This window comes from Zonotrichia leucophrys, chromosome 2 (genome assembly GCF_028769735.1).
Source record: "Zonotrichia leucophrys gambelii isolate GWCS_2022_RI chromosome 2, RI_Zleu_2.0, whole genome shotgun sequence".
NCBI lineage: Eukaryota > Metazoa > Chordata > Aves > Passeriformes > Passerellidae > Zonotrichia > Zonotrichia leucophrys.
Genome location: NC_088171.1, coordinates 107,172,033 through 107,196,487, shown reverse-complemented (window position 1 = coordinate 107,196,487; position 24,455 = coordinate 107,172,033). Strand labels below are relative to the sequence as shown.

Sequence of the window (24,455 nt, the reverse complement as noted above, 5' to 3'; positions counted from 1 at the left end):
ATAATAATAATAATAATAGTAGTACGGAAAAGTTAAACCACGTTCTTAATCACATGTGCCTTTCTCCTCTGGAACAAATCCTCGGGAGTTTTTGCAAGACAGCAGTTTTGAACACTTTGCATCTTCTCCATTTACTAAACTGGTCCTGTCTGAGTCCATGCAGGAATGTACTGGCAAGAGCATTCTCTGACCCACCCTTGCTGATTTGAAATTGCTCTCTTACAGGAAATATGTGTCAGCTTTTTTTCTGTGTTTGTAGGGAAAAATGACAATATTGTCATTCTTCTGTCTCCTCAGGAGACTGACAGGTATCCTTTGGGAGAAGCAGCTGTGGCAGGTTAGGGTGTGAGTGCCCTTAACTGACCACTCTTCATTGTGTGGCATGGATATGCTGAGGGCAATGAGCTGGAGCAGCAGGGCCTGGATGCCTGCTCAGTCCTGCTGAGTCCTCCACACGCTGGTGGCTTGGGCGCAGGGGCAAGGGAGCTCAGCAAGAGTTCCCTGCTGCAAACAGCTGGAGCAGGACAAAGCAAGGATGGCTGTCACTGCCCTGAGCTCCTTTCTGTTAAAGCCATCTTGCTCTGCAAAGGCTGGAGATACTCAAGAGAAATTCTAATGCCTCCTTGAGTCGCAGTCCAATTCTCCTCCTGTGGTGTGTCACACAAGTGCTGCAAGGCTTCTTCCCTTCCTATCCAGGCAAGGGGCATGGAGCTGCAATACTAGGGTTCTTTTCTTTCTTATTCCCCCAAGTTTCCCCCTTTTGGGAACACAGTGTGAGGAGGGGCTGGGTCTCCCCCCAGATCTCATCCTAGTAGGGAATTGGGATCAGCCGTGAAGCACATCAGGACCCAGGAACTCCTGCGAGTAGTTATGTGTCCCATGGTTCTGACAAAGCTTGTGAGACTAATGTGCAACTTGCAGCAAACAACGACTTCCTTAGAATGTGAAACATATGGAAATAAGTATGTGGGGTTTGTTCAACATGGTGTTAAAACGATTGGGTTTGATCACTTTGAAAATCTAGGAGTAAATGGAATTTACTGAGTATGCTTTTAAAATGAAAACTTAATCATGCACAAGTTTAGACACTTTGAGATGAGTGTTTATTGAGCTAATAAAAGTTGATGTCAACATTTTAGAGTATGCTTGGAAACAAAAAAGAACTAGTGCTTGATCAAGCAGCAGTCACATAAACAATCTTCTCTTCATGATAAAAAGAAAAACTCTGTGTGTGATTCTGCAAATATGTCAGATCATTTTGAACAGGCTAGTAAGTGCTAGTAAATTATTATTTTTTGTTGTTGTCAAATCACTTTGCTTTTTAGCATTTGACTTCAAAAAATCCCCAACCTTTGTATGTGTTGTCTTTATGTACATCAGTCATAATTTTGCTGACAATTCTTGACATGCACTCTGCATTGCTCTGCTAACAAGAGAAAAGACCAGCCATTACATTTATGTTTCTTTGTTTTTCAACAAAGTCACATATCAGGAATAATGCTAGGGGTATGCTAATAAACAATACATAGTGGCAGTCATCAGGGAGCAAGAAATATTTTCTAACTAGTTCTAAAGGGAAACAATGTTTTTTAAAAAGGGAGAGTGATTGTTATTTATGCAATATTGTTATTCTATATGTCAGCATCAAAAAGCATCTTGTAAAGAGCTTAGCATAATAAATCATTGATTTTGACTGTCATTATTTAGAGGTCTTTGCTAGATCTAGATGTAGTGCAGTAAGGTTAAATTTACCAATATATAATAGGAAATCCTTAGACTGAATCTGATTTTCTACCAATGATACCAGAATTGTCACAAGAACAAAAAAAGAGAATAAGTATTTTATCTTTAAAAACAGCTGTCTTTACCAATAATAACAGTAACACTAAGTCAAAGCAGATGTGGTTTCTTGGTGCCCATTGATTTTTGGTTGTCTACATAATGATTTAACTTGCCTAAATTTTGAAAAACTAAGTTTAATTTAAAAATAGCAAAAAAGGCTTATCGTTGTTTCCACTATGAAGAGACACAGCACATTTTATTGTCATCGAGAAAATTAAAATATCCTCTGTGTATGTGAAGCAATGGGAGATTTGTAAAGAGGAGCCCACAGGAACACTTAATTTCAGAGTTGACTTTGATTAGTCACTAATTTTTCAGTTAACTTGGTAAGGCAAAAAAACATATGCTTTATATTCCTGCCTACAGGCTTGAAGTAGAAAGATACTTAATAGATGGCCACTTTGTCTGTCAGGGACTGAGCATCTAAATTTAGATGCTGATAAAAAATCCAGCAAGTTTTTATTACTGTTTGGAGTCAGGTAAAAAAAATCCAACACCTTTAAAAAAATATAATTGATTATACCAGCTGCATAAAACTTTTCACAAGTTAAATATATACAAGAGAGGCTGTATTTTTGATGTACGTTATCCAGTGAACCCTATTTCTTCTCCAACTAATATATGGGAAATCTGCAATTTAATACATCTGTGCCAGCTTCTTTTGACTTTACATTCTTTAAAAAATATGTGTTTTTCTGTGTTTTTTTCTTCTTATTTTTGCTGATGTAGGCAAGGTGCCTGTGGCTGTTCAGAAAGATCTGTGTCTCTTGAGTTACTGCATTGATGTGGCAGTTCAGGGCTTACCTTGACAGTATTGCATCTTCAAAACAAGAATTGAGCTCTTCAGGACTGTTACCTTAGGACTTGAGTCCTTGATACTACAATTATGCCATTGAATAATGTTATAAATCTGGCTTGTCTCATTAGATGCCTGGATAACTGCAGATTTTAAATCTTATGAGGGAAAAAACAACTTTACTTTGAATACACTCTTAGTTTTCACTTTTAAAACAGTGCTTTCCAATATCAACTCTCTGGCCAATTCAGATCAAGAAAATAATCAAAGAAAATGCAGTTACATTTTTAGGATGTTGAAATGTCTTGGATAAGTTATATACCTTGTAGAAAAGGGAAAGAGCAGATCTTATTTTGAAAGACAACAAGACAGAAATTAAAAATGTATTCTGTGCACTGAATTGAGCAGACAAATGCATTTTCTAGTTTATAATGAAATTTGAGCTGTATACACCATAATTTTTAAGTAAGTCAAGCCCAATCTAATGTGGCCAGAAGGCATGGTCTCTGGCTAGTTTCCAGTCAGGCTTCCCAGTTTTAGTACAGGCTTGCCAATAGATATTATTGAAGCAAATGCCCTGATATAGGGACTTTTTGTCCAGACTAGCTGGGAGGTTTTCCTCCTTGAAAAATGGCAGTCTGATGGATCATTTAAAATGTGTGGTGCAGAGGAGATTCTGCAGCCCCACTGAAAATGAGAGAAACATATTTCTCATTTCTGTGTTCTTTTCCTGCCTTCTGCCTTGTTCTGTAATGGATCGAATCCATTGGTGTAAAATGAAGGATCCACATTGATTTCAGTGTTGTTTGGCTTACATCCCATACATCCACATTCCATTTTGCCTTCCATGAGCGTGAAACTGATGCTTTAGTAATACTGATGTGTTCATGTAGTTAGGAAGTTGACAACAATCTCTACCAAGTTTCAGAAAACTCAAATGAAAGGTACTACATAATCTGCAGAGTGTTATTGTTTTAATATTAATAATTAAGCCTTACTGAAAGCATTGATGGAGAGCTTTAAATGACTGCTGTGAACTTGGTATTTTGAGTTATAATGAAATCATTACAATTGTATGTTTGAGTTAATTTTATCTACCCTTGTTCCTTTAGAAGAAGACCTACCAGTGCATCAAATGTCAGATGGTTTTCTACAATGAGTGGGATATCCAAGTTCATGTTGCAAACCACATGATTGGTAAGTGAGCACTAAAATTTCTCAAAGACAAATAGCCATTTTTCTTACTCCTTATCACCATTGTCTCTAAAATTAAACAGAGTTAAGGAGAAATTAATTGTGGATCCATAAATGATTAACCTAGGCATGATTGATTTTTTTTATTCATATTATTAGACTTGATAAAGCATTAGCATATTTTATTTTCTGCAAGGGCTAGTTTAGACTTCTGCAGAGAATTATATATCCACTGCCAGTCAAAACACAGGTGATTAGCAAATTAAACTTCTAATCATTTTTGCATTATTGAAAACAAACTAACAGGAATGGTTAATGAACTGGATGTTAGCTTTCCGTGGAGTTTTAGACAGGTTTTAATTTCAGAAGTTATTATGGTAATGACACTACTGTGTACTTCTCAAGCACCTCAATACCAAAATCAAAACTGGTGAGTTTTTGTCATTAGGAAACATAAATAATTCAAATGGCCATAAAATAGTATTGTTTGTTATGTTTGAGCAGTCTGGAAAAAAATCCTAAATGTATCTGTACACAATTAAATCCTATAAATTATTTGAAGAAGTAAGGAATTGTAGTATACAGTAATGAAATACACTCTTTAAGGTACAAGTATTTAAAAAAACATCTTTTAGAATTCCTGAATCCTGATGTTTACAAAGCTGTTACAGTTGTAAATTGGAATAAAACAAAAGCTGCTTTTTCTTTGATATTCATATTTTCCTATTATTTGCTGATTCCCCCAGGTTTACCCATAATGTTTTCAATTTGGTAACTACTCAGTAATAGCACTAAGAGTTCTATCAGCCAATTAAATTTATCAAGCACATCATTTGCTCACTAATAAGATAACATTGACGGGATTGTCTCCTGGCTTTTTTTTTTTTGTCTTTTTTCTGAATTTCGCTTTTCAAAACAGAGATTAATACCACTGATTTTTTTTACTGCTTCTCTTACACTGGTTTTCTTGCTAAAATAGCAGAAAATCTTACAAAGCATAGACCAAAAAACATGGTAGAGACGCTGGTAATTACTTATCCAACAGAAGAGAATTTGCTTGATTTTTCCACTTTCAAGTTTGATGGTAATATTTTCTTTTCTTTCGAGGTAACATGCAGATTTCTTCCATGAACACTTAGCAATTTGGCTGCACTGTAAAAGAAAGTTATCTGCCAAAACTTAATGCCCTATTTCTGTGGGTACTTTATTTAAGTTGTTACACATTTAGAGCATAAACATTTTATATTTTTCATAAAAATGAACAAATGGAAATGACAAACTGGTTTTGTAAAGGAGGCAAAAAATTTGCCTGTTAGGTTAAGCCTTAGTTTTGATATCTTGTGGTTTTGGGTAGAAGATAATTTCAGCTGTTTCAGAGTATTCAATCTGTGTCAGTAATGGAATTTAAAAGTAGGGTACTAACAACAGAATTCACCATTTCTGCTGTTTTGTTTGAGTCCAGTGTTTGAAATGTTCCTAATTGTAGCATACAGTGATGCTGAAACTTGATGGGGAATATGGGCACTGTTTATAAGGGATGATGCTGGAATTGATGATGTGTTTGCTTGCCACCCTCTTCCCAGTTGCCACACAGTTTAAGAATGGGAGCTCACTTGTTTCATTAAATACTAAGATTTATTTTCCCTCTATTTGCTGGATGAGTTTTACTAAAGAGTCAGAATGGGAGGAGCAAAATGGGGAGAGAGTCAGTAAAGCAGGACAAATCCATTTAGCTGACTTCAGCCTGCAGATCTGAAAAGACTTATTTTCTTAAACTGAGCTATTAACTGCCTGTGTTTAATTTCTTAAAGCTGGATGAGGTTGAATGAGAATCTTTTAAAAAATATTTAATTGTTTTGTCTCTCTTCTATCTAATCATGCATGATATTACTTCATGACATAACCATAGTGACACAGATTTAAACGTGCTTAATATAAAATCTTACCAGTGAAATAAAGGAGCTTGCAAAACATGCAGGGAGATTTGCCGGTCATGCGTGTGGTAATCTGTGTTCAGTGGAAGATTCTTATCTGCACTGCCAGACTTAACAGTGCAGCTCCTAATGATGTAGCCTCGATTAAGCAAATGCGAGGGGATTTTGTGTTGGGGTGGAGTGAAAGGAATATCAGCGATCTGGAGAGTTTTGAATGTGACCTCGGAATCGAAGCACAAGGAAAAATAATTTCTGATCTCCAATTCGGTTAGTCTTCTCACCACTAATTGGATTTTTTCCTTAGCTATCTTTCTAATTTCACTCTCCTCCCTCCCCTTTAATTTATATCATTGTTCACAGGCCTTTTTCCAAGACCACATTCTGTCTAGAAAGAAAGGTTCAAGGGGTCACATAAAACTGTTTTTAACCAGCCTCAGTTTATGTACATCTGTAGGTATTTTTACAGAATTTATACATAATACAGAAAACATGCACACAAACACATTTGTGTGAATATATATGATACATACCTGTAGTCACCTACATGCGTATCAATATGTAGATTGAGAAATATATCAGATTAAGCACTAGAGTGAATATTGGCTTGTTGACACAGCACATTAAGCAAACAAAAAAATATGGTTTCCTAAACAGATTGGTCCCTCCCTTTTTTACATGTATCTGATAAAATGTGTCTTCTTGCCCTGATTTCCTAGTAGGGGATTGGCAGAACAGGGTGTAGTGTCTTTGATTTTTTGGGAAAAGGAAAGTAAGGAAGCTTCAGGAAGACACAGAGAAAGGAAAGAGTTTAAATGCAAGAGAGGGGGAAGTTAATGTGGCAAGGCAGGAGTTACAAGTCAAATGGTGTGATAATCCCTAGATCAGATGTATGGTCAATAAATGCCTTCACAGAGATCATTGCATAGTGTCAGGAACTGTTATTTCCTCTCACAGTAAAACATTCCCATTGTCTGTGTTGTGGCTATTGATGGGTTTAGTGTCTTCTTACCTGAAGGACTCCACAATCATAATTCAGAGAAAAGAGAAAAGGGGAGGTACCTGGGACATGGGGCAAATGTGAAAGTGGAAAGTCATCTGCCAAACTCCACTCAGAAATGAGTGGGAACCGCTGATAGAGATAATGCTCAGCCAGCTGAGGGAAACAGTTGCTGCTCAACATCATGATGCAATCTGAAAGCCTGGAGAAGTTGATGGTGTCCCATCTAATCACTGTGCCCCTTGCACATGATCCTAATAAGTAAACCGAGTTCATGTCGCTAACATCCACAGAGAGAAGTTGCATTATGAAAGGTCACTGAGGCAAAGCTATACTTATAAAACCCCAGTGTGAAACTTAGGCTTTTAAATAAGGCAACTGGAATTACTTTGTTGGCTAAAATAGCTCCACTGAGGGTAGGTATTTTTAGGTTGTATGTATGTGTGTGTTTTTGTCTAATCAAATATAATCTCAACTAGACATTTAGCAGGGGAGGAGGGATTAGAGGCTATTTGAAAAGCCTCTTACTCTTCTTTGTTAGGAGAGTATATAGCATTTTTTCAGATTTTATTATACATTTCAATCAATTCAACAAGAGGGATTATGCCACCTAATGGAAAATAAAATCTGCCGATGACCCAGTCGAGTGTAACCTTAAGTATCTTTGACAACAATGCAATTTGCATTATACAAGTTATGTAATAAAAAGATGTTGTAGGGGCAGCTTTCCTTTAGTAACTACACATTTACTACTTCCAGAACTTTCCATTTTAGAACTGTTCTGCAGTATTTAATCCAGTCTTCCCAACATCTTCATGATGGGACAGTGCAATAAGCCTTTTCCTTTGAATGGATGAGGACAAAGAAGCATAGAAGTGGAATCCCTTGCTTGCATTAAGTGAGCAAAGTTTGACAGTTCTGACTGCCAGATCTGTCCACACATTTCCAGACACTGTGTTTCATCCAGCAGAGCCTGTGTTAGCTTAAACTACACACTGAGTCAGGCTAGGCTAGGGGATGCTAGCAGACAGGAATGCAAAATGTAGGTTTTTTTAAATACATCCTGTGTTTTGGCATTATTTTGGACCTAGACGTACGTATGTACTTTTGTTTGGATGACTGTAAGGATGATTGCCAAATTAAGACCTATCTGTTGGTGTGTGTATTGAAATTTGTGGGTGAAACAGTTTCCAGCTTTTGGGTGGGAAAAGAGGCTTCATATAGATTTAGAAAGTGTTGGCATAAATGGTATTTCTTCATTTGTCTTTCTTCTACCTTTTCTATCTGGGTGGAATAGCACTTTTAGCAGCTTCTTTGAGAAAATTCTATTTCTGGGTACACAGTGTCTGTGTAAAAGAAGTGTTTGAGCATTCCTTTGTTTTCATCACATAGTTTACAGTTGGCATTTGACCTGAGAGAGTATGAAAAGAGTCTGCAATTGTTTGTGTTCTGTTTGATGCACTCTGCTGCTCCTCCTTTTATTTTCACTGTTATTTCAAGCAGACATGCTAAACATTGTTTCATCTTCAACTCATTCCTTTACATCTGTAGTATCTGATGCAGTTCGGTGTAAATAGACTAAACAGGTGCTGCAGCAGTTGCCTAGGATTTTGAACAAATGTATATACAGCATGGCTCAGAACTGGGGGAGTTCAGGAAAGGAATTACTCCATATAAAATTATGGGGCTCAACAGCAGTAGTGTAAATTTTTAAGTGCTCTGAGTAAAGTGCTGTTAGGCGTGAGATAATGTAAAGAGATGACATTGCCAAGAACTATTTATGAAGAGCTTAATTTTTTTCACTCTGATAATTCTTGACCAATAATTACCAGCTTCTAATTATCTATTTTAGTTAGAAAGAAATTTCTATCACTATGGAGGTTGGCATTGCAACTAGCGCATAAATCCCCAAAGAGGTAAATGTGTTCCAAACAGCCACAAACAACTGTCTCATGAAACATAGTGAGCAAATTGCGAGCCGCTGGCTGTGCACAACAGAGCAGCACATTTACCATTGAGGACTGATCAGGCTGACAAAGAGAATGATAAAAGGGGAAACAGCCACAATCTTTGTAGTTTGCTGATACTTTTGTTGATGGGGAAAACAAGCCCCAGTGTCATAGCAAGAACCACTGCCCCTCTGAACAGCTGGGGAGCAAAGGGGAAGGATTTGGTATCTTTTTGAAGCCCTACTTTTGACAGTTTCTAAATATGTCATTTCTGATATGTAAACAGACTTTTCTTTTCTTAACCTTTTCAGTATCATGTATAAAACCCATTTTGTGAAGTCTGTTGTGGAGGGTTTGTCTCTGAGTGAAGGATGTTATGTGACATTGAGCAGGAAAGCAGGTGTGAGCAGGAGGAGGAAGTGAAGGGAATGGAAAAAAAGGTACTGAGCACTAAAGTTAGAAAGCAAATGGGAAAACAGGATGAAACAATCCCACAGCTGACTAGAGGAATTCTAGTTTACACCAGTAAATAAATATTTCATCAAATCCCAAATTACCAAATCTATGCTGAAACAATTGGAGTTTAAAAAGAAGGGTATATAGAAAATGCAATCTAACATTTTAACTTCTCTGCAAAGAAATTTTACAGCTGTGTTTTAAAATAACAAGTAGTATGTAACCATTAGAGGATGTAAAGACACATTTTGGTGCAAGTCATGATTTTCAATTTTTTCAGCAACAATGATATGTATAAATGCTTGTGTGTTGTGTGGATGTGCATGTTTGTGTTATGCATGTATTAACCGCATGCATAATAAACCTATACAGATAAATCATCTTATTGCCTCACATTTGTGCAGTGTACATTATGGTACGTGGGGACAACATCACTGATGTCAAGACAAAGGAAATACCTCAATCAGCTTTCTGGAAATCAGCCCAAGATAATTCTTGTATGGTTGTAATAGCATGTGGCATTCACACATTCTATTATTTGTCTAATGCCTAAGGTCATTAAAACCCCATGATTTTCCTTTCACTTATGCAGAAAGCTGTGCTGAGCTACTAATACTTGTTGCACCACGTTGACCTCAAGTAATAAATCTTCAGAACGTCAGTTTGATCACTCTACAGTAAATCTGGTATTGTAAAGTCCCTCTTAGCTGAGATTTGGAGAAAAAGGATCCAAATATATAGATCTACATTCTAGAGGAGGAAGGAGGTGAAGGCTTTCTTTTGTTAGTCTTTTTTCACTGGTTTTTTGAGTAGCAAAAAATTGAAATTGTCAATTTATAATGAAGAGAGTAAATTATTTCCTCTTAGCAATAGGAAATAATTTGAATGCCTAGGAATCTGCTGTTTACAGGCAGATCTGACAAGAAGTCATATAAAAGTTAGAGAAAACTTGGTCACCTTGTCTGCAAAATAAGGAGATGTAATTGAAATACCCAGGAAAAATCAGCATTTGGAGTTAAATATGAGAAAATGTAGGTTTATTTCATGAGGACCTGGGTTACAAAATAGGCAAAATCTGGGCTGTTTAATACTAACAGGAAGCTACTCTCCTGTGAGCAATGCTGGCTTATTTGAAAAGCCCATAAAGGGTTTCTGCATGGACCATACAAAAGGGATACTTTCTCTTTAATAGCCATCTGTACAGGAGAGATGAGAAGTGGGCCAGGTCATCTCTCCTCAGCTGTCATGATATTAACGTAGGTAATGGAGCAAGCTCTGCGTTCTGCTGGGTGTTGTTTTTCATAGATGTTCATCGATTTACACAGATAATTCTATTTATTTCTTAGAGTTGGTCCAAGCAAACCAGGCAGAATAACAAACACCAAAGCATTTCAAATGACTTTATCTTTGTTGTTTTGTAATGTAACTTTTGTCTAAAAAATGGTGTCACACCTACTGTGCAGATGGCTGCATGATTTGTAAACCAGCCAAAACATTTAAACAAATGTGTGATCTGGGGATAGATTAAATAAAGGATAAAATGGAGTGTGGACCACAAATTCTAATAATCAGATGATTTTAAGTTGTGTGTGGTGTGGAGCGATGGTAGCGGTGATAGCAGGGAACGCTTGCCAATGACAGCAAGGTGCCTTACAGATCTCAGGATGGAGCCTGTGGCCTAGTAGGCCTCAGTTTGAGAGCTGCACATTTGCTGTACAGCTGGCAGCTCTGTATGGGGACATCAGATAAAACTTATGTAAAATGAAGTGTTATTGCTTAGTATGAAATTGCGTGGGGAGGGAATTTGCAGACAGTAACTGAAAACAGGATTCATGGTACCAATGAAGCAGACTGTAAATATGAAGAGGCTTTAATTATCTGCGCAATTTAACAAAAAATTCAGGATGTATTCGGAAGTGGCAAAGGCAGCTGTACACACGTTCCAGCAGCACCATTCACTGGGCTGCAGGTTCTGTCTGTCACCTACTGGGGCTATGGGTGCCCCATCCCTGCCACCCCCTGTCCCCAGGTGCTGGCTTTCCCCACTGAGCCGCTCTGCTTGGAGCTGGCACTTCCTTTCTGGGTTTGAAGCAGAAACAGATCCTTGCTTTTTGAAACAGCTTTCAGGAAAGGCTCTCCAGGCTTTTAAAATCACAAATGGTTCATCCAGGACACAATCTGCAAGCAACCATGAATCCTTTTTTTTTTTTTTTTGGGATGGGGGAGAGCAGGAAAGAATGGGGGGGCTTTGAACCTTGGACTCAAAAATTTTAAGAAAATAAAATGCAATTGTTGTATTCTTAAATAATATTAGCAGTAACACTCATAGTAATATTAATAATAATACTAAAAAGAGCATCTGAAAAATGCCCGTAATTCAGGCTGGAGTTCATCCTGTAAGGAAATGAAGCAAAGTGCATGGAAGGTTTAGATTTTCCTGCAAAAGTGCCTGTGGCATGAATAGCACTCGATGGACAGGATGCTATGGAAAAGCAGTGCCAGGCAGGATGAAAGTTGTTCCCTACCCGATTCTCCTCCGAGCCATGGCAGTGATACGCTGTGCGTGTCAATACTTAGGCACCACAGGCTGAATTAATGGCAGGGTGTCAGCCTTCCTTTTGTTCTCTGCTGACCATTTGCACTGCGGGCTTGCTCGGGAGCCATAGCACCTTCCTTCGGCCGCGTTTGGCTGCCGGCACCGAGGGCAGCCTCCCCATCACCTTTCCAAACCACCCCTGCTCCGAGCAGGGGAGCCTCCCATTCTTTCGGGGAGCTCATCGCAAGGCTTCTCCCCGCGATGTAAACATGGGAAGCGCAACAAAATAAGCCAATATGGAGAGTGGGTGTCGAGCTTGAGCTGCTCATATTGTTGCATTTGGTGAGCTGACGGGGTTTCGTAGGTCACCTTTAGAATTATGCCTATGACAGCAGTAGCTACCTGCCAAGATTGCAAGGTATCTCACAGCTCTCAGGATGGAGCCTGTGGCCTGGTAGGCCGCCGTTGGAGGGGCACACATTTGCTGTACAGCTGGCAGCACTGTATGGGGCAGCAGTGTGGGCTGTTAGGGAGCTGGAAAGGAGACAAGCATGAAATTTCCTCTAACCCCAACTCTGTTTTTCTGTACTGTTGGCTGCTTCTCAGTTCCTTGACAAAAAAACCAATCAGGCACCCTTTAATCCGCCTGTGATTACCAGTGGTATAAAAAGAGAAGCATAATGAGGAAAAATGCCTCGTTTTGTTGCCTTCAAAAGCCAACAAATTGGAGTTAACTTGACAGGAAGTGGCTTAATAATTAGATTATTTATTTATTCCTGACACATATCCCCCTGTTACTAGTCTCAGGAGATCCTGTAGATGGTACGATTTTCAAGCTGCCATTACTTCGCTGTCTTCTGTGAACAAAGAAGCTACTGTCTATCAGTCAATTAAATGCACTCTTTAAGCAGAGGCTGAGAAGTCCTCAATGGATAGAGCCCTGGGACACTGTGGCTGATGATTCCTTTCTCTGTACTGTACATCACACTCTCAACTACGGTCCCCACAGAGATGGAATAAAGTCATGCATTAAAATATCACTTGTTGATTTGTTTGCTAATGAAGAGCCATTGAAATGTTTGTGTGTTTCTGTGGCAAAATTGTTGATAAAAGGACTACTTGCTTGCATATCTTACTTCATCTTCAGGAAGTGCTTATTTAAGACTTACTAAAATTAAAGTCAACAAATTAGGGAAAAAACAGAGAGATGGATAATATTGGTTTACTTGCAATTCACATCAATGTAAATAACACTGAGGACAGCAAGAAGAGAGAAAGGGGAATAATAGTACTTCAACCATGTCTGTTATCATTTTCTTCATTAGTAAGAATAAAAATCTCTGATCTTTTTTTTCTAGTACAGTAGTGAGCACCCATTTCAAATAATAAAAATGCTAAAGTATCCATTTTAAAATTAACCTGGACATGTAAGAAAAGGGGGAGGGATTGGGGGGAGGGGGGAGTGTGGGGTGTGGGTTTTTTTTAATGAAAAATGTGAAACTTTTTTCTGTTCTTTGCATTTCTTTAAATATGCCAAGTTAGCAAAAGCTTCCATTATTTAGGGATTATCTGTGTGCAGCAAGTTAGCCTCTTAGCTGAGAAAGGTACAACCATGCCAAGATAGTTACTAATGCTGGTTAAGGGTGCATGCTTAATGCAAAATCACCAAAGTTATTTGAAGCTGGGGCTTAATAATACTCCCTGTCATCCCCCCCACCACCCACCCCTATCTACCCATCGGGCTTCTTAATGGGATTTCATCATCTCTGCCCTTCCACCACTCTTCTTCTACCTACTAATAGCTCAAGTCAACAAAGTGGATGGGTGTGGACCACATTTTCTGCTCTGGGCAGGAGAGAGGGAATTTGGTTTTGGTTTTTTTTTTATTTTACAGAAGTTGATATATATGTATATCTGTCTTCACACTGGAAATCAGTAATTGGCAACCTCCATCTAAAGCTGATGCAGGTCTTATGCTGCTCATATTAATGAGCTGTATTTGCTCTGAAGAAATACAGATAGTGCTGCAGCAGGTCTCCAGTAACCTAGCTCTGTTCTGAACTTAGCATCTGTGTGGCCATTTGCACCTACATATAGAGCCTCTAAGTGCTATTATACACACACACACACACATATATGTATGTATATTTATTTTGTATATAGAGAGTCACTGCTTCTATGATTGTTGTTTTCAATGAACTTAACAACAAGCTATAGGGAATTAATTCACACCAGCCTCAATTGGAGTGTTTCTTATTCCTATCCTGTTATTCCAACTCATTTTATTAGAAAAAGCTTAGATACTCAGAGGTGTTCTATAATAGAAAATGAATTTGAAACCCATTCATTAATTGGTGATTAATACATTTCAGGATTAGTTTAAGCAAGGCCCTACCTCCTGCCCAGTCAAGTATGGTCTGGTTAATATCCAATTATCTGCACCTTCGTACTTATTATGTCTTAATATTTCGGATATGATAACCAGAAACTTGAGAGTAATGCTAATGAGGAGCATAGAACAGGAATTAACCGGTGACACTCTCAATGATCCTTCCTGAGGAAAGTAACTCCTTCAATCTCCTCAGCACAGTGGCTGAGCTACCACCCCACTTTCCATAAGCACTGCTTTCAATTCAGCCCTTATGGGAGCTTAGAATTATATTTGTGTTAAAATTCTTCTTTTTGCATGCCTCACAGACCATCTATGGCCAAAAGATACGCTGCACATCCTGTTTCACTTGTAGAGTTACTTTCTTTAAGTGGAGCCAGTAGAAAATCAGCAGTAAAGTAAAATAGTGATACCTACTTTAAAGAAAAGCTATTTTGCAATTGAATGCATCCTTTTCTATACATGGGTGTATGCACGTGTATATTTAAACTGAACTAGAAATCATGTCCTTCAGCTTGTAAGACTGGTGCTTCAGCAACCAGTAAACTAGATAGACACATGTGTGAAATACAAAAATTAAAGTCCCCTAATTCATAAATGTGAAAGGTAAATATTCCCAAACTAAAACTTTTCATGCACAAAATTGTCAGGCCCTTAGCATTCAATCTCAGGATTCTAGACTGTGCAGAAATTATTATATATCCTTCTAGTGAAACATGCAAATAAAACCATTGCAACAATGTATCATTACTTCATCAGAAATGAGTAATTCTGTCATGTGGCCTGAAACTAACATACCTATAGAGGTAATTTCAATATATAGAAAGAAAGGAAGAAGAAACATTCCTTTTTGTAAATTTTCTTTTTCTTAACTAAGCTGCTGTTTGAATATGTTGTGCAACTCAGGACATTATAAGAAGCCCCAGAGGAAATGAAGCAGTGGGCAGAATGAAGGCAACTTGCTCAAAAGTGCAAAGCTACATTGCACATTATTTTTATTACATGAATGTAATCTGATAGTTATGGTACCTATCCGAGAGACTTTACAGAATATGCTATTCACAGTATATTGGACAAAGCTTAGTTCAAAACACTGCCTTATTCACTGTGTTTATGATGAAAGGTGCCAGCCTCATGTTTAGATTAGACTGAATGATAAAAGGAATAGTGTATTTGTGTAATCAAAAGCAATCATAAGGCACATGTGCAGTGGCCAGAGTTAAGGATATGCCTGTAACATCCTGTTTTGGCTTTCATTTTCCAGTGCCTAGCTACACAATTCAGATTTTCTCTCACACAGAACTTTATTAGTGTTGAAGTTCAGGACCTCAGCAGTATATTCTTAATTTCTAGCTGTTTGGCTAGGCACCCTTTTTCCCAACCCTCTCACAGGCAACCATCACAATGAACCCACTGTGCTTCTGGCTTCATTGCTTTTCAGTGCACACCTATGCAAGTACCAAGACATTGGATAACAGTGCAAAAAAATTCTCCACCCCCCCCCCACCAAGTCCCCAGATGAGACTCCTGCAGAGCACTGTGTAATTTATTGAACAGCTTGGGAGATGTTGATGTTTACTACCTCGTTCAATTAGACATTCAGAGACAATGCAGCCCTCCATTTCCTTCAAAGTTTGGTTAAAAAGCCTAACCCAAATATCACTTAGTGCAAAGTGTGATTTGAAAACTGTCATAACATGATCAAATCAAAACCAATTTTCACCAGAGCAGTTAAATACTCATCTCTTCAGATGAGTGACACTTCCCTGCCAAATTTGAACTTTTAACCCACACTGCTCCTTGTGTGCTGTTACTCTTCAAGTCTGACTTAACAGGGATGTTATTCTTAAAATCTTTTGATAAAAATATAGCTGAGCTTAAAAAAAAAAAAGACTAAAATGAAAACAATAGAGAAATATAAAGAAATAAATGAAAAATTAAATAAATAGGCTTGGGCAGAGAGCTAGTCTAGAAAACTTAATGTTAGGGATACTTCTTAATAATGGCAAAATTCTCTACTTTTACCTGCTTCTGCATTTGCACTAGTGATGGAGTATGCCTAGCAGTGCAGACCAGAATTGTACCGCCAGGAAAAATCCTTCATGGTGGTGCATGGGAATAAATTAGGTGACAGAAAATAGGACTCTAATTTCTATGATATGTCACCTAGGTTATCGTATTTTACATCAGCTGCCGCTTTTGTGCTGCATGTGCATCTCTTTCAAGCCTTGTGATAGGTCCTCCAGGCCAGTCTTTCTGTGGGCTGCTAATTTTCTTTGTCTCCTTAAGCTAAAGCTTCAGCAGGAGAAGGTTTCTTCTCTGACAAGAGAAACACTGATCACAGTTCAGCTAGCCTTTTTTTCTTAAACATGTCCATCTCATTCATCTCCCTAAAAGCAGATTTGGAAGGCTCTTTGACTCTAGCCGTTATGTCTCACAAATACAGTTAACTTTTCATAGTATTACATCGTCCCTTTCTCTCCTCTTGCTTTATGGCATTCTCATTTCTTGTTTGGAGGGGAATTCCTCTTTTTTTCTAAGTATTGCTTTCACATCTTTTCTTGACAGGCTACAAAGACAATTTTCATTTCAATGTGTCAAAATGGTAGTCAAAATGGGTTCAAGTCTGTGGTGGTTCCAGCATTCCTGGTGGCTTCTTTGCTAGCCTAGAATAAGTCACTGAAATGTGAAATGGAGACAGTACTTAGCCACAGAGACTTTTTTCAAGACAAATTATTTAATGTACATTCCAGAAGGAAAAGTACTATAATGCTGTAAATAGCAAGCCATTAAATCATTTGTGTTTTTTATTATCTCTTGGCTAATGGGGAATTCTGCTGCTTGCCTTAGAGCTCCCAAATTTGGTTCATATTTCCTATCCATTTCAGAGTGCAATTTAAAGAAAAATTGTTCCTCCTCTTTTACTGTATCATCACTCCTCACAGATGCTGTCCAGCTGATATCTGTTCTTGACATCACCTGCTCTACACAACAGAAATTGTCCATTTTTTCCCCAGTCAGAACCAGCTAACAGGAAGAGAGTTAACAGAAATTGTGATGGCTTCCATGAGTCAGTAACATTGTCTTACTGCTATTCAGAATTTTTCCTTTGTCACTGCAATTCTGAAAGTTGCTTCAAAGTCCATCTACTCTGCAGGTGCTGTACCCTACACAAATCTCTTCCTCAATTCCTATATATTCTCCTATCATATAAAAATTTTTCTTTTCTCCCTTACCTAAACCAGTTGAATTTCTTTGTCTTTCTTGGCTGTTGTTAATTTGCAAGTAGTTCTAGCTGTGCTTTTGTAATGAGTTTGAGGGTTCACACTATAAAATGTATTGTCAGTTTTTAGCGTCAATCTCTTATTGTGGCGTTCAGCTAAGTCTTGTAAAAATGACACACTTGTGCACCTTCAGGAGAGTTTTAATTTTTCAGTATTCTCTGCTGAAATTACTTTTTTTTAAATCTATGATTGTGATTCAGTACCAGCTATGGCTGGCACCACAGATCCTGTAGCTTTAAATAGTGTGCCTTAATATTGCCCCCTTTGTATGCTGTATTATAATGAAGCAACATCACTAAATTGCAGTGAAGGGTGATTGTTGCACGGGGATGACTACTACACCTTGGGGTCTATTTGCACCAGATTATTTCTTTATTGTTGTTATTACAACCCATCTTCTTTACTCTCTGGATACTAAACTTGCTGTTGGACATCCATGTAGCACAGGGGATCTTTAAAAACATTTTGGACATCAATTTGTCTCTTAGGTACACACCAATGACTGTTCAATTCCAGGCTCTGGTATCCTGTGTGGCTTTGCAATACTCGGTCTGTTCACATGACTTGCAGTGTTCTTCATTATTTGCTCTTAAAAAAAATTAGTTTGTTGCTGATAGAAGTGACAGACCTTTCTTGCTAACCAATTTCAGACAGGAGCAATACTAGATTTATAACAAGTGGAACATGCTTTTTACCTTCCTGCTATTCCCCATACATTTTACAACACAGAAGAGTGTAAGAATGATTTTGCTAGAGCTGTTTCCTTTCCTTTTGGCACTGTGTTCACATTCAAAGAAAGAATTATAGCAGTGGTGTCAGTTTATCATCCAGTGCCATGACCACAAGGAACCTTCTGCAAAATTCATTTCACTCAAGTAAGAAAAATTATTATTATTGTGAGGATACAAATATTTTAATAAAGACTTTCTTTTCAAAAATCTTTTCAACCTACAGGGATAATGTTTAAACAGTGGTTTCAGCAAGGTAAGAGTGCAGATTTCTGCCTTAGTTGTACAAGAATGAGCTTTCATCCATGCAGGCAAATTTTAACTGACTTGCCGGATGATAAAGTGTAGGATAATAATTTATTCTGTATATGTGGAGGTGAAGGAATTGTCTTGTGTTCTACAGCCACAGGGCAGCTCAGGAGACCACCACTGACACACTGGAGGTACAAACAACCATTGTCCACTCCCACATGCCCTCATTGCCTGATCACTTTTGATACATCGGGTAGCAACCTTCCTGTCCCCCCTCCCAAGGCAGCCTGGGGATTCAACAGCCCCTGCTAGTGCTCTGCTGAGGGGTGGACCTGGAATCTACAGCTCTTTGCATGGCTTGCACCACACCAGGGCTCCCAGATGTGCTGGCCTGTGGCTCTACTGTCTGCATTCTTTGGTGCTGTCCTTGCCAGGACTGTTGACCAAAAAACAGTGTCCCAAAGCATGAGTTTCACAAGGTCCACAAGCTCTCTTCTGTGTACCTGTGCCTGTCACACTCAGAAAAAGTTGTAAACGGACTTGCATGGCACCACAGTACATCTGGAATTGTAATGAAAAGGTCTCATCCTGAAAACATGCAACTATGCGTACGATTTTATTCACATGAATAAATGTCTCAGGCTTCCTTTTATACAGGAATAAGGCTGTATATGATCTCAAGTGTTTGTAAGACTGGAGCCTAAATTGCCATTCCGGGTGGTACTTTAACAACACGTTCTAAATGTGGAAAAAAATATGTGTCTTCTGTAATGAAGTCATCATCCCATTAAAACATCTTTTATCCCTCGGTGATACCAAACACAAATTTTGAGCTGTAATTTGGAGTTTTTCCATCCTTATGAAAATAGCCCCTTTTTCTCATTGCAAGGCAGCTTTTTTGTTTTTTTCAGTTTCTTCTTTAGTTTAATACTGTAGCTGGGTAGCATTCCCATTTAAATCCAGAATTAGATCTGACACACCTTGCATTGAACTATCAATTCTTTTAAAACTGACGCCAGTTCCACACTCCTTGGTCGTACAAACTTCCGATTATGGGCCAGAGAGCATTGATTTTTAGCTGTCATTTCTAGCACACACACTGTAGAACTGAAATTTAAACCTTAATCCACTCTATAATACAATTAATTTTTAATGTGGAGTAATACTAATTGAAATAGCCTGAATTTAGTAAGTCACCACAAGACATTTTCAAAAGCAGTAGTCTCCACTGAGAGCTGGAAGGACAGATAATCATTGTTTCAGTGTTTACAGAATAAATGCATACTCTGCAGGCAATTCCATGCCAAGAGATTTTTTCCTTGTTAGTTTATATTAATATATTTCATTGTGGATTCAAATCTTTTTTCAGTGATTTCTACTGAAATGCATCTGTTGTTTTGAAGCAAGTTATTTTGATTCTGTTGTAGTGAAATGTTTATTTTTGTAGATCATTTTCAGTCTTACAGCACTTTTTTTAACACAACTGTCACTGTATTATGTAATTATCAAATACATTGTGATGTTCAGAGAAACGAATTCAATTTTCTACTTATAAAATGGTCAGCCATGCAGTTTCTATGTATGATAAACCAAAGTTGCATGTTCTCTACCTGACTCTTTTTTCCCTTAGGTTTGCCTTTCATATAAACAATATATCTTGTGCCATCCTGACTTCACTGCATCACTTCTAATTTTCAGATGTGATCCCTTCAGATGTGACCTCTTCAGATGTTTTAGTGGGGAGAATGGAGAGGGAATTTAACTGCAGAGGAGCAGATCTTACGCAATTAACCAAGGAGGGATTTAATCATTTGTATAATAGCAAGATGCCATTTATCTGATAAGGAGTATTTCTTAGAATGCTTCAGTTCTTCTGATGAATGGGCTTGTACAGTGTTCAAAAGTGAGCACCAATGCTAAGTGAAAAGAAATGTCATGTGCTTTACATCACCCTTTCATGGCTTTCATATTACAGTATTTAATAAGCCAATAGTGCTGTTAAATATTTAGCAAATGTTCCCTCAAAACTGTGCCATATATTCAAATGGGATTTTGAGACATTTTACAGCACATAAGTAAAAATTATGGTTTAGTTCTTGAAATGGTCGAAACATGGCATATTTCCTAAGGGACAGCATGGCATAAGTACATTCAGTAGATTTCACACCAACAGAACATCAGCATTGATTCCCGTTTTTCGGATTAAGGATTCAAACTGACTCCCATTTTGTCAGAAGGAATCTGGACTAAGTTTATTTGCATGGTATTAAAACAGCATTATAATGTTTAGTAAAAACCCTGTGATTCACAGGGTGGCAGTTTAAAGGCAGCCTTACCAGTACATAGTCCTTAACAATTTATATTTTCTGAGTTGTGGGTGAGAGAAAAGCAGAGATCAAGTTGTTGTCCTCTTCTGAGGGTAACAGTTCATCACTAGGTAGCACTTTCAGGTTCTGTAGTAGGCAAAATAGAGACTTAATAACATAGCTACTGCTTGATGTTTTTAATCAAACAATAACAAATCACTAGAAACCCTGTCTTCTTTGACAAACGTCTGCAAGTTTCAGATCCTTGTTGTATGCTAATTAATCCTCACTAAGTACTTGTATAATAATTAAATGTCTTGCACTTATAGAACTGCAAAGCCTATTTACACTGTTTAAGTTTCTTGTTCTTTGAAAGATATGTGGGTTCCACATGTGTTGCAACGGGTATTCTTCTGTTTCTTGGGATAACTCCCAGATATTTGTCCCGGTCCATGTGTAAGAGGAAGCTGCAAAGGTTGGGCAAGCCTGTCTGGCTGTTAAATCAGTGTGTTTGCTGCTGCTGCTGCCCAGCTGCACATGTTCCTGCCCCATGCAGAGGCAGCACAGTGCTTCTGCTGCTTGCACTGACAGGGAAGGGACAGCTTTGCAGGTGTTCAGCTGCCTAGATTGAAGCTCCCACTGCTGTTTCCTTGGGATATCTCCAGTCCTCCCATTCCTTACTTAGTCTCTGAGCTCTGTGCACATATTTGGGCCTGCTGAAGAACTATATTTTCACATGTTCCTATAAAAAATAAAGGCTTATATTGGTGGGTAAGGGACATATTTAGTGTGGCACATAGTTTAACTCCTGAAGGTGAAAAGCAGTGTTCTTCTGCAAAGGTTATTTTCTATGTGGATGAATATGAATATTTTTATCATTTTCAGTTTGTATCAGGCACCTTCTTTTTAATATTGCAAAATATTACTCACTTGGGAAGAAATACCAGTGTAGCCTGTTTGAAAATTATTTGGGTCTTCTTTAAAACATTGGATTCTTCTTGAGAAATCATGTTCATATGCATGGCATATTTAAGTGTTCAAAAAATTAAGGTGTTAATTGCATGCATGTGTGTGAATATATGGAAAGGTCTATATAATTATATAGGGTAGACATACTTAATATGCATAGCTTGATGTATCTTGACCTCAGGTTACAAGAGTAGAAAATCCCATTTTCCAGCTTGTTTCAAATGTAGTAAAAATGCTGCTTCAGTTGCTTTATGCTACTCACATTGGGAAAGGTGCTTATACTGTGATAATTATCATCAAGGAATATTAATGCGTTCAGCATTTGTAACCCAAAAACTCATTATAGCTTAAGCTGTGCATCATCTGTGAAGAGAGAACTTTGCCAGAATTCGCTCTTCACAGGGGTTGCCTCCTGCTTGTGATGGAGTGGTCAGAGTATTGGAAGAGGTCACTCAGGCTATTTTTGAAAGCTCGAGTTTTGCAATTTTTGATTCACTACCTTCTGTCTAAGTAGCTTAGCCTTCTTCCCCCACCCTCCAAAAAAAAAAAAAAATCCTATTTCTAATTGAATGCCTGGTGAAGTGCATAAAGCTAAAAGATTGCATCTCATTATGCACAAGAGGCTAAAGGTGTAGACATAAATATTACACATCAAGGTCACAGAGATTTTGGAGTCTGTATTCCATCACCATACATGGGATTTGAACGAGCACCACTGTCACTCATGCTAATGGGAACTAGTTGTTCTAATCCTGTGATCTTTGATAAGAATCTGGTTTCTTACTTGTGTAAAACTTTTGATGCTTTTGGTAGCAACTTCCACTTCAGTATTTATGTATTCTGGGACCATGTCTTGATTCCTTAATGCTATTTCACCATGAGAATAAGATTTATCATTTTTACACCCCTCTTGTCTTCCAAGCTCCTAAACCCACAGTTTAACAGCCTTCACATTTCTAAAGTATACTTGAGCAGTCTGTTCAAAGCATCAGAGCCCAATTCTTTCCTCACTCAATTTTCACACCAATGTCCCCCAGTTGATTGAGCTGATTTATATTGATGTTGTTGAGAGGAGATTCAGTCCTTAGGCTTATTTTGTATTTTCATTAGTACATCTTGTTGTGAGAGTCTATATGTGCTTATACATTATGCTACCCAAATGGTAGTAGAATGGTTAGAGAATGAGATGGCTGAAGTATCTAAAAATAAATAACTCTCTGCAATCAAGTATTTCTTTTTTGTTGACTTGTAATTGAAATCTTCATTTCAACTAAGCAGATGAATATGATGCTTCCACCCTTGGTTATGGAGACAGTAGTAGTGCCAAAATAGCGGTGTTCAGTACTTGTTGTTGCTGGATTTTTTAATATGGCTTGGTTTTATTATTTTTTCTTCCCAATGCTGATACAATGTTTGTCATTTCTCACTCTTAATACTGCCACATATTGCATGTTGTAGTTTGCTTTATATTAGGCAGAGAAAGCTGGCTTTTGTGGACTGCTTTGTTTCTGAGGTCAGGATGTGAACCTGGCCTTGCTCCTGAGAGGACGAGAAAAATCTATTTCATAACTTTCTGCAGGCCTCAAAGAAGGCTAAGAAAACAAAACAAAACAAAACAAAAACCCCACAAAACCCACAGGCTTAGTTTAGTCGTGGTGAAGAGTTAGATTCATCAAGAGGAAAGCTTGCAGCTGATCAGCTTTTCTTGTCATAAAGAGTCCCTGCTGTCAGTGCACACTCCACTGATGTAGCAAAGCTTTGGGGAGCCTTGTGAGTCTTTTCAACACCCACGTATTTGTGCAGAAATACCTGACTTGATAACATAGAAAGAATCTGCTGAAGTAAGAAATTGCTTGCCTATTAAATCACCAAAATGAAGGGCTCACAAAAGAGGTAAACACAGTCCTCACGAGCTGAGTATGCGTATTACAGGCTTGCCCGGTTCACTTATGGGGCATAACTTTGGTTTGTGCAGCAGAGTGCTAATGCCTTGTAATGAATGGCTGTCTTAAACCAAGGAGAGATTCTCAGTGGGTGACAACACGGTTGATGGGAAATAATATGGTACCATATCTGCTATGTGAATGTAAACTTAATAATCGCTATGAATTTTGAGTAACCCTGCTTCCCTTCCAAGGAAATATTATGAAAAGATTGCTTCCAAATCCTTTGGATACTGTTCTTGAGATAGATGCCTTAGTCTTTACCTTGAAGCCCTGGAAATGAATGTATGCTCTTTGCAAGAGATAAGGGTGTAAACTTTCAAAGGAGTAAATTGTATTTCCATGTTTAAGCTCACCATTTGCACTTCATGTGGTGAAGGCCAGATGTGAGGAATTGCTTTTCAACATTATTTCTCCATCTTCTGTATCTCAAGACTTCTGAGTTATTATGCTAAAATGTTCTATTACATGTAATAAAGAAATGTTGGAAAACTAGAAATAGAGCAAGATTGCCTCCATCGATTTGGCTGCACTTGGATTGCTCCAGCTACATCTTAAACCACAAAACAGATCATCTTTGTGCAACATAATAATGTTGCTGAAAAAAACAAACAATCTGCATTTGCTTATGGCATGAAAAATGAAACCATTTTCCAGTTTTAACAGTTGCTCCTTTTAGAAAGGGAATCAGAAGGGAAAGTGCTGGGATTGTTCCTTATCCTGCTTACACTAACACAGGGAGCTACCAAGTAGGTGATTACAATGAAATGTGAGCAAATGTTTATGAAAAAAACAAATGAAATCAGAATTAGGGCCAGCAATTTTTTAAGTGTTAATATTCACTCCATGCTTATTTAATTTTTTTTTCAATTTTTTATCT

General features: G+C 38.0%; 1 protein-coding gene across 7 annotated transcripts in view; it reads left to right on the top strand.

Annotated features, from left to right (window-relative positions):
• Positions 1-24,455, top strand: part of ZNF521 (zinc finger protein 521) — a 230,234-nt gene that overhangs the window by 108,647 nt on the left and 97,132 nt on the right. For all 7 annotated transcript variants that reach the window (XM_064705994.1, XM_064706000.1, XM_064705995.1 and 4 more), the window contains one exon: positions 3,751-3,835. In XM_064705994.1, the coding sequence (XP_064562064.1) occupies positions 3,751-3,835 (85 nt within the window). The remainder of the gene's footprint in view (positions 1-3,750; positions 3,836-24,455) is intronic.